General features: G+C 34.9%; 1 protein-coding gene across 6 annotated transcripts in view; it reads left to right on the forward strand.

Annotated features, from left to right (window-relative positions):
* LOC136030619 (G protein-activated inward rectifier potassium channel 4-like) overlaps window positions 1–12,052 on the forward strand; it is a 92,125-nt gene extending 80,073 nt beyond the window's left edge. For 2 of the 6 annotated variants that reach the window (XM_065709693.1, XM_065709712.1), the window contains exons 5-6: window positions 5,210–5,602; window positions 10,302–12,052. In XM_065709693.1, the coding sequence (XP_065565765.1) occupies window positions 5,210–5,602; window positions 10,302–10,319 (411 nt within the window). In that variant the 3' untranslated portion in view covers window positions 10,320–12,052. Of the gene's footprint in view, window positions 1–5,209; window positions 5,808–10,301 lie in introns of those variants that run through there. The other 4 variants (XM_065709688.1, XM_065709697.1, XM_065709708.1 and 1 more) reach the window with 4 other exon arrangements.
* The last annotated feature ends 1,392 nt before the right edge of the window (window positions 12,053–13,444 follow it).

Genomic DNA, 13,444 nt, shown 5'->3' on the forward strand with positions numbered 1-13,444 from the left:
TTTTTTTAGAAGTATTTCTATTATAGTATTTCTATTATATTTATTTTATACTCTATGTTGAAATTAGTCAAAAATACTAATTGGGCAACTTAGATGTCTAAAAGAAACATATGTCAAGTAAGTATTCCAGGGGGCTTATGTTACCACCTGCTCCCCGCCCCACAACGCAAAAATTATAGATTGTCTATATAGACGGGTCTTTTCCTTTTACTCGAGATCTTTCAGAGATTTTTCGGGAATAGTCCTTAAATAATGAATTTTATTTATTAGAATCCCTTTAAATCGCAATATGACTGTTTTAAATAGAATAATTTTGGAAAAAGTAAGCGGGTGCAGAGCTCATCAGCCCTCGCGTAACCAGCCACTATGACATTTTTCCTTGTGTTTTTATATAAAGCTTCCCGTTCAAGACCAACTTAAAACCTTCAGAACTGGAATAAGGACGCCCATAAGCTAATTTTAGGGGGGCCTGGTCTAATGATTACTTCTAATATTGTATATAGACCCCGGACCCGCGTCAGTCTATGCATCGAATGCCGCTGACAAGATGTGGGGTCGACCACAACCTAAGTATCGTATATCTGCCGGCACACCGCCACCGACCAAGGTGGCGGCGTTCCACTGACTTTGAAACAATTTGAGCCAATTCTTTAATGCGTCAACCGCAATGTTGGAGCTTTTCTTTTCTCGTTTGGTTAAAAAATTTCGATTTTCCTGCTAAGAAATCAAGTGCGGTTAATAGTTTGTAAGAATTTCTTGTGCTTCCAGAGTGAGCTTATAGTCAGCACTAGTTCTTGTAGCACATTCTTTGAATAGAAAATTATCCTTCGAAAAGATACCAGATTAAATTCCAGGTAGGAACTTAAGATTTATGGACCTCTCTATTTCAAGACACCTTGGTATAGCAAAGAATCAATATATCTAGAGGCCTTGCTATAGGCAGGTGTTTATAAATACTGAGGTTTTGTTTCTGTGACATAGCACCGTTGCTTAAAATGGTTGGTTCTGAGAAATCTCAAGTTCCTAACTGTCAAGTCCTGAATTTAACATCAAGGACAATTAATGTTTTTCCTTATTTGTCGTAAAACCCATGGAGGGTAATAACTAAGAGTAGACTGGGAGGTGTCTAATTACAGGATGGGCAACTATTTCAGACATCGACTGAAATGAATTGGAAGGAAACTACTAACGCAGGTCTCCCTAATCACCATCTCAATAGTTATATCTATTATACCACCTGGAAAATTAATTTTTCTCTGCTAAATCTGTCCAAATTTTCTTAAAAAGTATTTCACTAGTTTGAAAATATCCCTCATATACAATGGTAACTATTTTAACTGCACAGAAAGTTAATAGTAGAGGCCTATTTGTAATTACAAATTTTTGGCTTGAATCTAATCTTGGAAAATAGGCTACTACCCAATCTTGAACAAAGGACCTTAAAACTGAAGCATCTCCATCATGGACAGACTCAATTACTGACATTTGTTGTGAAAAAAGTAATCATATTTAAATAGCCTTGTCTATAAGATTGTAGTCAGCCAATCCCAACTATCTGTATCAGGTCAAGATTTAAGAACCTACTCCCCTTGTTTAGGAAAGATTCATTTTAGTCAAAACTTTTTTCCAAGATATTCCACTGTCCAAGTACTGGGGTTTTTTACCCCAAATCCTCTTTCATATAATAAATATAATATGGTAGTTCCAGCCGCTTTCACACATTACTTGTTCCACCACATATAGTCGTCACACTGAGCTCTGCAGTAGGGTCTACCTTCTCCCTAATGGCCCTCGTAGATGACTTTTACAGAGTTGCCAACTGCGACCCAGATCAAAAGTAAACTCACTTTTCTTTTCACTATCGTACCCAATAGAACATTCTGAGCCGTCATCATTAGTCACTGTCTCAACCTTTTCAGCTTCATTCTCACTCTCAGTGCTGTCTTCTCAACAAGTCTATTCACAGCCTGCTTCTTTGTTTTTCTTGCTTTTGTTGCTTCATTTTTCTTTTCTTTTCCACCTCTCTTTTGCCTTCCTTGTAGCAAAGGCAGCTCCAATTTTGGTTTTCACTGATGTGTAAGTGAGCATTTTTTAACCCCTCCTTTATTCTTTGAAGTGTTTTGCTTTGTTGGTGGTGCTGGGATGAGATTCCGCTTGTTCAGGTATGACTATCCTACTTCATAGTGGCTGCAAAATCACAGGGCTCACTGAAAGCATTGGTTGAGAGGATGGCAGAGTAGGTAGGTAAGGTGCTGGAGCTAGAGTATCTGATGAGTTTGACCATTTGCCACCAGCTTCATGGGCTAAAAAACATTTGGTTCCTCTGTATTTAAGAGCACATATCACAGATCTTTATTATCCAAACAATCTGGATTGAAAGGGGATATACTTTCCAAACCCCTTCTGGATGTTTGATGGTATCAAAGCTAAGGCGAAAGATTTTCCTACGAACCCTGCTGTGATGTAAATGGTGACAGTTCTTCTCGATGGTGACGGTTGCTTGATGAAAAAAAAATGTTACAAATTTTGATAGTTAATTTTGTTGGGAAGACATAGCTATAAAATATTTAAACTATTACGCAACGTTTCTGAAGCGCCACAGCCATTTTGTTTCTACCAGATTTCTACTTTTTTTGATGAATAACAAAGACTATCAGCTTCCAGCCAGCGACTCGCAAAGTTTTTTAACTCGTGAACAAGCCCAAATCTCATTTAAATTAAAGCTGGGATTTGAGAAAGACTAATCAAAACATAAATGTTTGCGGTCAATAATGATCACGCCTGGGGCGCGCCGCTGCTGCCATTTTTCACCCCCCTCCACCACCAACATTCCCTAATTGGCGTGGCGTCAGGGTCTTGTTGTATATTAGAAATCTCAAAACAAAAATATAAAACTTAAGGCGGCGTCTTTCAGCCAGGGGGTTGGACCCTTTCCCCCTTATGGGCGTCCATGAACTGGACGTCCCTAGACTTCATAAGCACAGGTACCTATATACCCATTCTAGATTTATCTTTATAAAATCTGCAGCTAAAGTAATGTATCGGGCAATTTAACTCCGAGCTTTTCTCAGTCAGGTTAAATTCTCAAAGTTTCAGTTTTGTTCAATAATATTTATCTAAATTTATCAAATTTGGGGGTAGTTCGGATGGGAAAGGGGTATATTACTCATAAGAAAGTAGTGATAAATATAACAACCTTTATTACAAAGTGACTGTCTTTCTTCTTCTAAAATTGTAGGAACAAATCCATTTTATCCATGATTGTTTTACCTTAACATTTCCCGCTTAATTGGTCTAAAAAGTGTGACCAACACTGATTTAAGTTTTAGGTCGTTTTTTCCACAATATTGATGAATTAAAACCCATATTAGTCACTGCATTACTGATCAACAATGGTTGTCACTACAAACTGTTGATCAACGACGATGGCCAACAACATCACCAGAAACGACCAACAAAGTCGTCAGCAAAGTATATCTACTGAATGCTGATTTACACCTTTATCTGAGTTTTTATAATTTGCAAAAGAAAAGTTTATGACCCACGCTTTAGAAACTATTTAAACTGGGTTGTGATATGCTGGCACGTCCACCAAGTCACCTGACCTAGGATCGTCAGATTTGCAATTTCATGTACGATCCTCCTTCAATATGATCCTCACTTCAGGCAAGTTTGAATTTTGTCCCTATTCCTTACGAACGACTCTTCAAACACAAGGCTCGCTTAATTAAAACAATAAGAAGCTTTTATAATTGTACTAAAAGACTTTAGTACCAAGATCGAGGTATTGAGGAGGAGACGACCCCCCTAATATACGTAATAATTTCTGTTCGTTTTAAGTTTTAATTTTGCTCCCTACTTTCCGTTGAAAAAACTTATATTTTTTAATTTAATTTCTTTGAAAGAATGGCGATTGTGTCAATATTGCCATGCCTTTCAAACAGTTCGTCGTAACGAACTATATGTAAGGAGCGACCCACCTCAATAGTAACCGAAACTCTAAAAAACAGAATTTTGATACCAATAGTTACATCAAAAGAATCACATTTTGATGCTGATTTCAAATATACATGTTTCATCAAGTTTAGTCTTAGCTATCAAAAGTTACGAGCCTGAGAAAATTTGCCTTATTTTCGAAAAAGGGGGAGAAACACCCCCTATGTATATTACGCGGGGAGATCTTTCCATGGAAGAAGTTTTTATAGGATAAGGAACATTGCTATGAAGGGGGTGCCGGATTTCCCATCATTATTTAAAAAACAATCACAGATTAGATAATAAAATTTCAACTTAAAGTAAGGAGCAACATTAAAACTTAAAACGAGCTGAAGTTATTACGTTTATTAGGGCGTCCACCCCCTAACAAACCAGGGGGTTCGCCCTCGCATTTAGCATACATAAATACGTTTGTGTATCTGCGGGTAAAGAAGGCACGAAGAGAGCGACGTCCACTATACGTGGGCCGAAGATTTGAGCTGTCAAAGGTAGCGAAAGATGCAGATGAAAGGATGCAATAAAAGCATGGCTCATTTACCTTTTATGTAGCTATTTTTGGTATTTTGTATTTACGTATATTTCATATATTTGCGTAATATTTCTATTTTTATAAAATATTATAATAATTATAAACGTATATACAAGGTTAGGTTGAAACTATATAAGGTTATAAAAGCCTTATAATGTTATATATCCCAATAAGGTTATAAATATAGAAGGTCAGGTTAAAACTAAACATATTAAATATATTATAATTATAATCTATTATACATAGGGTTAAAATTGAATATGCGACAAAAAAGGTTATTGTGTTCAGAAAACGCATAAAAAAGGCATCGATTGGATTGTTCAATTTATTCGTAGGCCATTTATGTAAACTGCTCAATATTTACCGCCATCTATTGAATCCTAGAAACAACCACACATTTAAAGCTAAACCTTCTAGAGGTGTTTGGTGCCATATGTTTTTACGCTGTTTCTACCAATTTTTTACGCATGTTTCCGTTTTTTAATTTTGCACCCATTATTGTCAGAAACACTACTACCGAAAAAGACATGGAATACTTTCTTTCATTAAAGATTAGGTTTCCGATTTTTCTTTTTTTTATAAGCCATATATGGTTGTGTAGCCATTTAGCCAATTCAAACCAACAGACTTTTTTCACTGATCTGGGTACATTAAAAATATATTTATTAATTGTTTTATTTTTAGGATCTTGAGCTAAAGGCAGAAAATGGCCGAGACTCATTTTTCTTCTTTCTACCAATAAGGATCTGCCACGTCATAAACCAGAGTTCTCCCTTTTATAAAATGTCAGCTGACGACTTAATGAATGAAGAATTTGAAATAATTGTTGTTATAGAAGGTGAAGCTGAAGCTACAGGGTTGCCAGTTCAAGCCAAATCGTCTTACATAGCCAAAGAAGTAATATGGGGCTATAGATTTAAGAATATGGTGAGCTTAAATAAAAATAATAAAACACATTCAGTGAATTATAAACTCTTTGATGAAATGGATGAAGTAGATACTCCTTTATGTTCTGCTAAAGATTTGGATGAAGTTAGAAGATTAAAAGAGGAATATGGAGTAGAAATAGATTTCAGGGTAAGTGGAAGTACAGGAAATTTAATGAATTAAAAATATTTACAGATATAGTTTGGCCTCGTCGCTCACCACCGCTGCTCAAGCTGCTCACTAGTTGAATCACCACCATTACACGGTAATGCAGCCTAGCATTTGACGTAGTCTGAATTTGCTCTCACTAAATTTGAATCAGTTATTGTTTTTTTTTTACATCGCATAATTTTATGTTATTTATTATGGAAAATAAAAATGTATTTCTTTACTATTATAGTTAATAAATTCTCTAAACAGTTTTAAGGTCAGCAATGCGGTATGAAGCTTTTAAAACTAAATACATTCCATTTCTAACATTAAAACTCAAAATGAGCAGAAATTATTCCGTAAATGAAGGAGGTGATCCCTTCTCAATACCTTGCTCTTTACGCTAAGGTTTTTAACACTTTTAATAAAGCTTCCAATTCTAATTAAACAACCCTTGTATTTCAGGAGCCGTTCTTAAAATTATTGGGACAAACAATCAACGTTATGATTCCTTGACTTTTAAAGGGTGCTTCCCCGCTTTTTTGGAAATCAGGCAAATTTTGTCAGGCTCGTAACTTTTGATTGGTAAAACTAAACTTGATGAATTTTATATATTTAGAATCAGTATAATAAGCTGATTCTTTTAATGTATATATTCAATTCTGATATCAAAATTCTGTTTTTTAGAATTTCGGTTACTATTGAGCCGAGTCATCCCTTAGTTACAGTTCGTTACCACGAACTCTTTGATAATCCATAAAGGTAAGCAAAACTAATCAGAAAAAAACAGACTTAGACACAAGCACAGAACCCAAGACACAAACACAAACAGTCAACTAAATATTAGTCAACCTATATTTAATTCAGTTTTTGTTAGCCCAACTGTCATAGCTTAAAAATGGGTTCACTTGCCTAACCCTCCAGGCAGAAAGGCACTTTTAGACTTTGGACGCTTATTCCCCTTGCAATTCCAGTCAACTTGTTGGTCAACCAACATTAAGTTAAGTTTTTACTTGTGCAAATGTATAAGTTTATGAATTGAATCAATTGCCTTACCTGACACTCATTGTAGATGGCAGGCTAAAGTCAAAGATGGTAAAGATGCTAAAGATGGCAGGCTGTCGCTTGTTTGCCTGTCGCTTGTCGCTTGATTGCCTGTCATTCCATGCAAATTAATGGTCCTGTGTCAATTCTAAATTCTTGTTTCAACCTGCCTAAGACCATAGGTTGGCTGGCGTGCCTTGTTTACCTCTCATTCCAGGAAATTTTATTTATTTAAGAATTAACGACGCTTCTTGACTGTTATGGTCCCTGCGTCGGCCCTGCAGTGCATTCCTGCAGCGTGATTCGATCTCTGGGTCCCATATTACCAAGCTAAGGTCAAATCCACTGCGCCACCACAGGACCATTCCAGGCAATCTAATGGTCCTATGTCAATTTTAAATTCTTGGTCCACCTGCCCGAGACTCTAAGCGGGCGTGCCTTGCTAAAAGATAACAAACAAGTATTGGTCCAATAAGAGAGGCACCCCTAAACTTCCGCCGTTTACCCGTGCGATTTAACCAAACACTTGGAAAACTATATAGGTTCTATGACTATCTCAGTTCTATGACTATCTACCTTAGTTCTTCTGCCCTAGGAATGACACAAGGACGGATACTAGATAGACTTATCAATTAAAAAATAAACTAAGATCATTTTTATACAATCCTAATAAGGGGGGTAATAGCAGATTTGCCTCTCACTCAGTCCAACTATCTCTCTTGGCTTTTTCTACAATTAGCCATGGCTTGATGCCCGCAACTATCCGATTTTAATTCACCTGACAGAATTTGAACCGAGAGACGACAAAAATTAAATTGACACAGAGCAAGGATGGATCAAAGGGGGAGACCAGTGGCGGTTCTGGACTCTCTTGCACCAGAGGTAAAATCTCGATTAGTGCCCTCTCCCTCTAGTGTCTCCCAAAATTTGCGAGTAAATGTTTTACAAAATTTTCATTTATTAAAAAGATTTTAATTTATTAACAAAATTTTTCATTTACTTAAATTTGACTTTTATTACTTGATATGGGTAACGATATGGGAAAATTGAAAATTCTCAGCTAAAATTACTGCGAACTGCGCCTTCTACTTTATTTTAATTAAAGTTGAATTTCAAAAATTACAAATGATTATAACAATTTGATTATTTACTTGAGATTTTGCGCCCCTTGATTTATACGTCCGGAGCAAGTGCCCCCTCCATCCCCGAAAAACTGTCTCTGAGGGAGACTTTGAGGCATAGACCCTTCAAAATCCTATATTTCTGGGTAGTTTTTGTTCAAGATATCAAATAAAAAGATTTTCCTTGTTGTTGACCCCCCTCACTCCCCAAAAATAATATATGCCTGTCATAGATGGTTACCTACTTGGTAAAGCCGCAAATATATCGCAGCTTTGACACTCAGGAAAAGCGAAGTTGCAAAATACAAGTTAGAGAGCGATAAAACTAAAATTACTTTACTTTTGCACCAAACAATTCGTGGTAAACTGCGCGTAAGGACCGACTGGTGTCGTTAATAACTTAATTTCTAAAACTATGAAGTTCTGAGAAAATTGATAAAAATGTAAACACCATTTTATGTTGCCCTCTCTAATAGTAATGGAAACTCTAAAACTTGAGAGTCTGAGGAAAATATTAACATAATAATAAAAATCACTATGCTTGCGCTAGATATATAAAATCTATGAAGTTTAAAGCTACTGAACCAATCCGTTATCACAGTTAGATTTGTAAGGAAAATGAGGAAAACGCCTATGAAAAGTGTCTAATCTTGCTAAAAACTGCATTATCAAATTCTGAATTCCCAATAACTATCTAACTAATTGCCTAACCTTTAATTGCAAAAATGTTGTTTTGTATATCTCTGTTTTTTGTTTTATGTTTTTTTGTTTTGTTTTTTTTTAGTCTGGCTTGACTCTAACAAACCTGTAATCATAGAAATTCAAAAAAGTCTCATTCAGATGAAAAACGTGAGTTTTAGTCCCTTTCTTAAGACCCAAAAGTCATTGGAGGCCCACTAGGGCCCCTTCTATTTCTTTTTTCTTTAATGGGGTTAATCATGCTGAAAGACGACCTCAAGTCAGTATTTTTACGAAAGTTTTATTTTCGGGCTGAAAATGCTTAGTTTCAACAGAAACGATACTTTCTTTTTTTTCTTTTTTTTTCTTTTCTATCATCTTTTTTTTTCTGGTTTGGCTCTGACAAACCTGCAATCATACAAAGTCAGCAGTCTCATTCAGATGAAAAATGTGAGTTTTAGTCCCTTTCTTAAGACCCAAAAGTCATTGGAAGCCCACTAGGACCCCTTCTATTTCATTTTCTTTCCTGAGGTCAATTACGATGAAAGATGACCTCAAGTCAGAATTTAGACGAAAATTTTGCTTTCGAATTGAAAATATTTTGTTTCAGCAGTAACGATACATTCTTCCCATCTATCACGTCCTAAATTATAAAAATAACAGAGAATTAATCAACACCCGACAATTAGTTATGAAAAGAACCCGACATGGTCATTCATGTGATCTTTTTTTTTTTTTTTTTTTTTTTTTTTTTTTTTTTTTTTTTTTTTTTTTTTTTTTTTTTTTTTAATTCATGAAAGAGCGACCCATGCACCCAAAGTTCTAAAACAAATAAATAACAACATGCCCATCGAAATAATCTCCTTCTCTCGGTGACTGAATGTGTAAAATTTTTCAAGTTTAAAGGACCATTAAAAATGTATTAGCATAATAAAACTTGGTAAATTTCAGAAAAAAGAAGAGATTATTTTAGAAATGGCTTTGTTTCCCCCCCCCCATCCCAAAAAATTACAAAAGAGACAAAAATAGAAATGAGAAACGAACCAAAAAAGTAGCTAATAAAAATAAATTACTTCCAAGTCTGGATATATAATCAAAAAATATATCAAAGTATAATAAAACGTATATTTTCCGTTTTGAAAACGTATAAGTGTAAAAATTTAATAAAAACATAATCAAATATGTATAATTAGACCTACTTAATTCTGCTTCTTTTTTCTTGATCAGCAAAAATAATCTAAAAATGTCTGGAAAGGTATGCATTATATTAATTTGTTATTTATTGTTTTTTAATTTGTTAATTAAATTTGTTGTTAATTGTTGTTTAATTTGCTTGTTTTTTTTTTGTTATGTAAATTTCCTATGGCCCACGGGCTTATTCTGGAATAAATTATTATTATTATTATTATTATTTAAAGTGATCCAAGCATATGTGGAGAGGGGCTTCTGGGTCCAGTCCTCCCTCCCTTATCCTTTCAAAACCAGAACATATCTGCGATTCTTTCATATAATTATAGCGCTATCTACCAATTTTTCGTGATTTAAACACGCACACCCCCCTCCCTTTATAAGAAACAAACCTTCAAAAAATTTACTGTCAATCGACCTTGTGTCTCCGGCTTGACCCTTTTTTTTATATTGTGTGTGTTGTACAGAAGCTTAAATAAAAATCTTGAGTCTTGAATCTTGTCAAGATATATTTACTTTCAAAAATCGCAAAGAGGTATAGCCAAATTGAAATATGCCAACTCAAGGTGCAAAGAGAACTAGGCTTGGCGAAATAACTGGCAGAGAGTGGGTACTGTCTAGTGTTTCTATACTTCAATTTCTTGTTAAATTATTTTTTTCCCTTTCAGGAAAACCTGGTTCAATGACCTTTTGAAGAGAAAGCTTTCTGATATTTTTGTGTTCAAAGTATCACAGATTCACCATGCTATTCGAAATGAAAAATAAACTGTGATCATGGCTGTGACATGAAGATTACCTAATTCGGATTCGGGCCTCTATTTTAAAAAATTTGCTGATATTGCGCTGTCTTTGTATTTTCGTCTTTTTTTATCTTTATTTTGAAAGGGGGCCCAGGGTTCCATATAGTAAAGAGGAAAAGGGCTTCTATTATGCTATCTTTCTTAATTTTGTTACCAATTTGTATGGAACAGGTGGTCGCTGAAAGTTCTAGTCCTCTTTTAAAAGCCAAAAGTGGTTTAAGTGCAAACGGCCCTCATCTTATGCTCTTTCGCTCATCACCCCTCACCACAATCACGAGAAATCCGATCAAAGTTTTGAGACAAAAGGTTCAAAGAAATGCCTGCGAAGATGACATAACCCTTAGAGGCCCTCGGAAAAGGGCTGTAAATTATGCAAGTTGCTAAATATTTTTAGTTGATTTTGAGTTGTCAATTGTACCCATAGTTGCAGCTGTGGCTGCAACCGAGTAACCAGAATCAAGAAAACCAGAGCCCAAAGTAGAAAAAACTTAAAAATGGATAAAAAAAAATATGTAGTGGGAAAAATTGCTGTTGGAAGCTAATTTAGAGATAGTAACTATTTCATTAATCTTAATGGCAAAAGTTTATAGCAAAAAGAAATTACTGAAATTTTGAAGAAAAGCCCGAAAAAAGTCGAAAATGGTGCAGGATCGATATGAAAAGTGCACCATTGGAATCACCATGGTCAAAATCTTGTGCAGAAGAATTATAGCCCCCCCCCCCCTTCTTCAACTTGAATAACAAAAATATTTTTTGTATGGGAAGCACTGAGGTGTTTCGTTTTATTCCCCAGGGATGGTCAGATTGAATCAATGGTCGTAAAATATTGGGAGAAGGCCTCAAATTGAAAGAGCATCGCCGAATATAGAGACCATATATAGAGACTTTTTCAGAGACAATGCTTGAGTGTTGCCTATGAAGGGCTAAAGCACAACGCTCAAGCATTGCCTGTAGTAAACAGTCATACGTATTATATCTTTTTGTTTTTTTCACCGAGCAATTTTTTATGGAAGAGGTGGTCTTAAAAACTTTGACAGAGGTTCCATCGATTGGAAACTGAATGTTGTAGCGCCCTTTTTAATACTTAAAAGTAATCAGAGGGCAAACAGCCCTCCTCTCTTGTCTTTTCATCTAATCCCCCGTGCTTCCAAAGAAAATCGATCAAAATCTTTAAGATGTAATTTTGTTAAAAATAATACGAAATTACTGTCTTGATCAAAATTGTTGTTTACTGTCTTCAGGGAATATTGACTGTGTTCCTAATATAGCTTACATCTTGTTAGCTGTAAGGGCCTTGTCCCCTTGTTGCCTTGATGCCCTAGTCACTTACAGCTTACAATGCAGTTTTCAAAGGCTGTACTGTTGATTGCCCAAGAAATTAGACAAAATTAGTCACTGTTGTTTGATAGTGCAATTTTTATACCTAGATCCCTCCTTTCTTCCGGGATTGCTTCTACCCTTTTCTCTTTTTAAACAATAAGTCAGTTTTGTTCTGATAACAATCTATTGATAAATTTAAGCTCAGTTTGCTTTATACATTTGGAATCAGTATTTTAAAAAAAGAACATTTTTGTTTATGTTCAGCTATATTTTTTTATAGTAAAAACCATTCTTCCATTTATGATTTCCCACATAACGTATCAGTACTTTTCTATATTTAAAAAATATAAATAAATTTTAATTATTTAATTAATTATTAAAGGCAGGGAACAAACACTTCTTAGTTGTTCTTATTATTCTTAATATACATCACCAAATCTTCAATTACTTTGCGCTATAGTTCGTTCTTGGTACTTGCTATTTATTCAGAACACACCCAAACAGTAAAGTTAGGTAATTCTAATGAAATATACTAAAGTATGATGAAAAGATAATACTTTATAAACAAAATTGTGGGGGCTTAACCAAAAAAATATGGAAAACAGGCCACCCAGAACGTATTATATTAAATACCTAACCTAACCACCTCTATATATTAAATATAGGATAAGCTTATTTTGGTGTTACTTGGTTGTTCTACATTTGCTTGTTTTTTCATAGACAGATATTTTGGGGGTGATACCTAACACGGGGATACCATAGCGATTTTATGGTAGACACACCACTTGCCTGGGTAGAGAATTTAAAGTGCCGAAACCCTATAGGCAGGTGTGTATTCTCCTGATGAGCCCTTGTGCTGGGTTGTTGCCTCTGAATTATTCGTCTTTTTTTTTTTTTTTTTTTTTTTTTTTTTTTTTTTTTTTTTTTTTTTTTTAATGTGTTTGTGCTGTTGCATTGGTGATTCCTCTTTTCATTATTTAATTAGAATATACATGCAGCGTAGTTTTTCTCACTCAAAATAAGCAAATCGCAACCGATTGCAGAGAGGTGAACCGGTTTTTATCAGATCTTACAAAGCGAAATTCTTCAGTGTGTTCTGAATAATTAAAAAGTACCTTGTTCTTTACTAGTAGCTGCAACCATGATATTTTTTTTAATTTAACATAAAATCATTGGAAAAAATGTGAATTTTTCAAACAGTTCATGGTAACGAAATGTAGTTAGGAGCAATCCGGCTTTATAGTAGCCGAAACTATAAAAAAACGGAATTTCGATACCAATAGATACAACAAAAGGATCATATTTTTATGCTGATTTTGAATATATAAGTTTCATCAAGCTTAATCTTACCCATCACAATGTTACGAGTCTAAGAAAATTTGCCTTATTTTTAAAACAGGGGGAAACACCGCCTAAAAGTAACACAATCTTAATGAAAATCACACCATCAGATTCAGCGCATCAGAGAACCCTACTGAAGATGTTTAAAGTTTCTATCTGCAAAAATGTGCAATTTTGTATTTTTTGCCAGAAGAAAGATCACAGATGCGTCTTTGTTGTTTTTTTTTTCCCAGGGGTGATCGTATCAATCCAGTGGTTCTAGAATGTCGAGAGGTCTCATTTTAAGGGAAATTAAAAGTTCTAGTGGCCTTTTTAAGTGACCAAAAATTGGAGGGCAGCCAGGCCCCCTC

This window comes from Artemia franciscana, chromosome 1 (genome assembly GCF_032884065.1).
Source record: "Artemia franciscana chromosome 1, ASM3288406v1, whole genome shotgun sequence".
In the NCBI taxonomy this organism is placed as follows: domain Eukaryota; kingdom Metazoa; phylum Arthropoda; class Branchiopoda; order Anostraca; family Artemiidae; genus Artemia; species Artemia franciscana.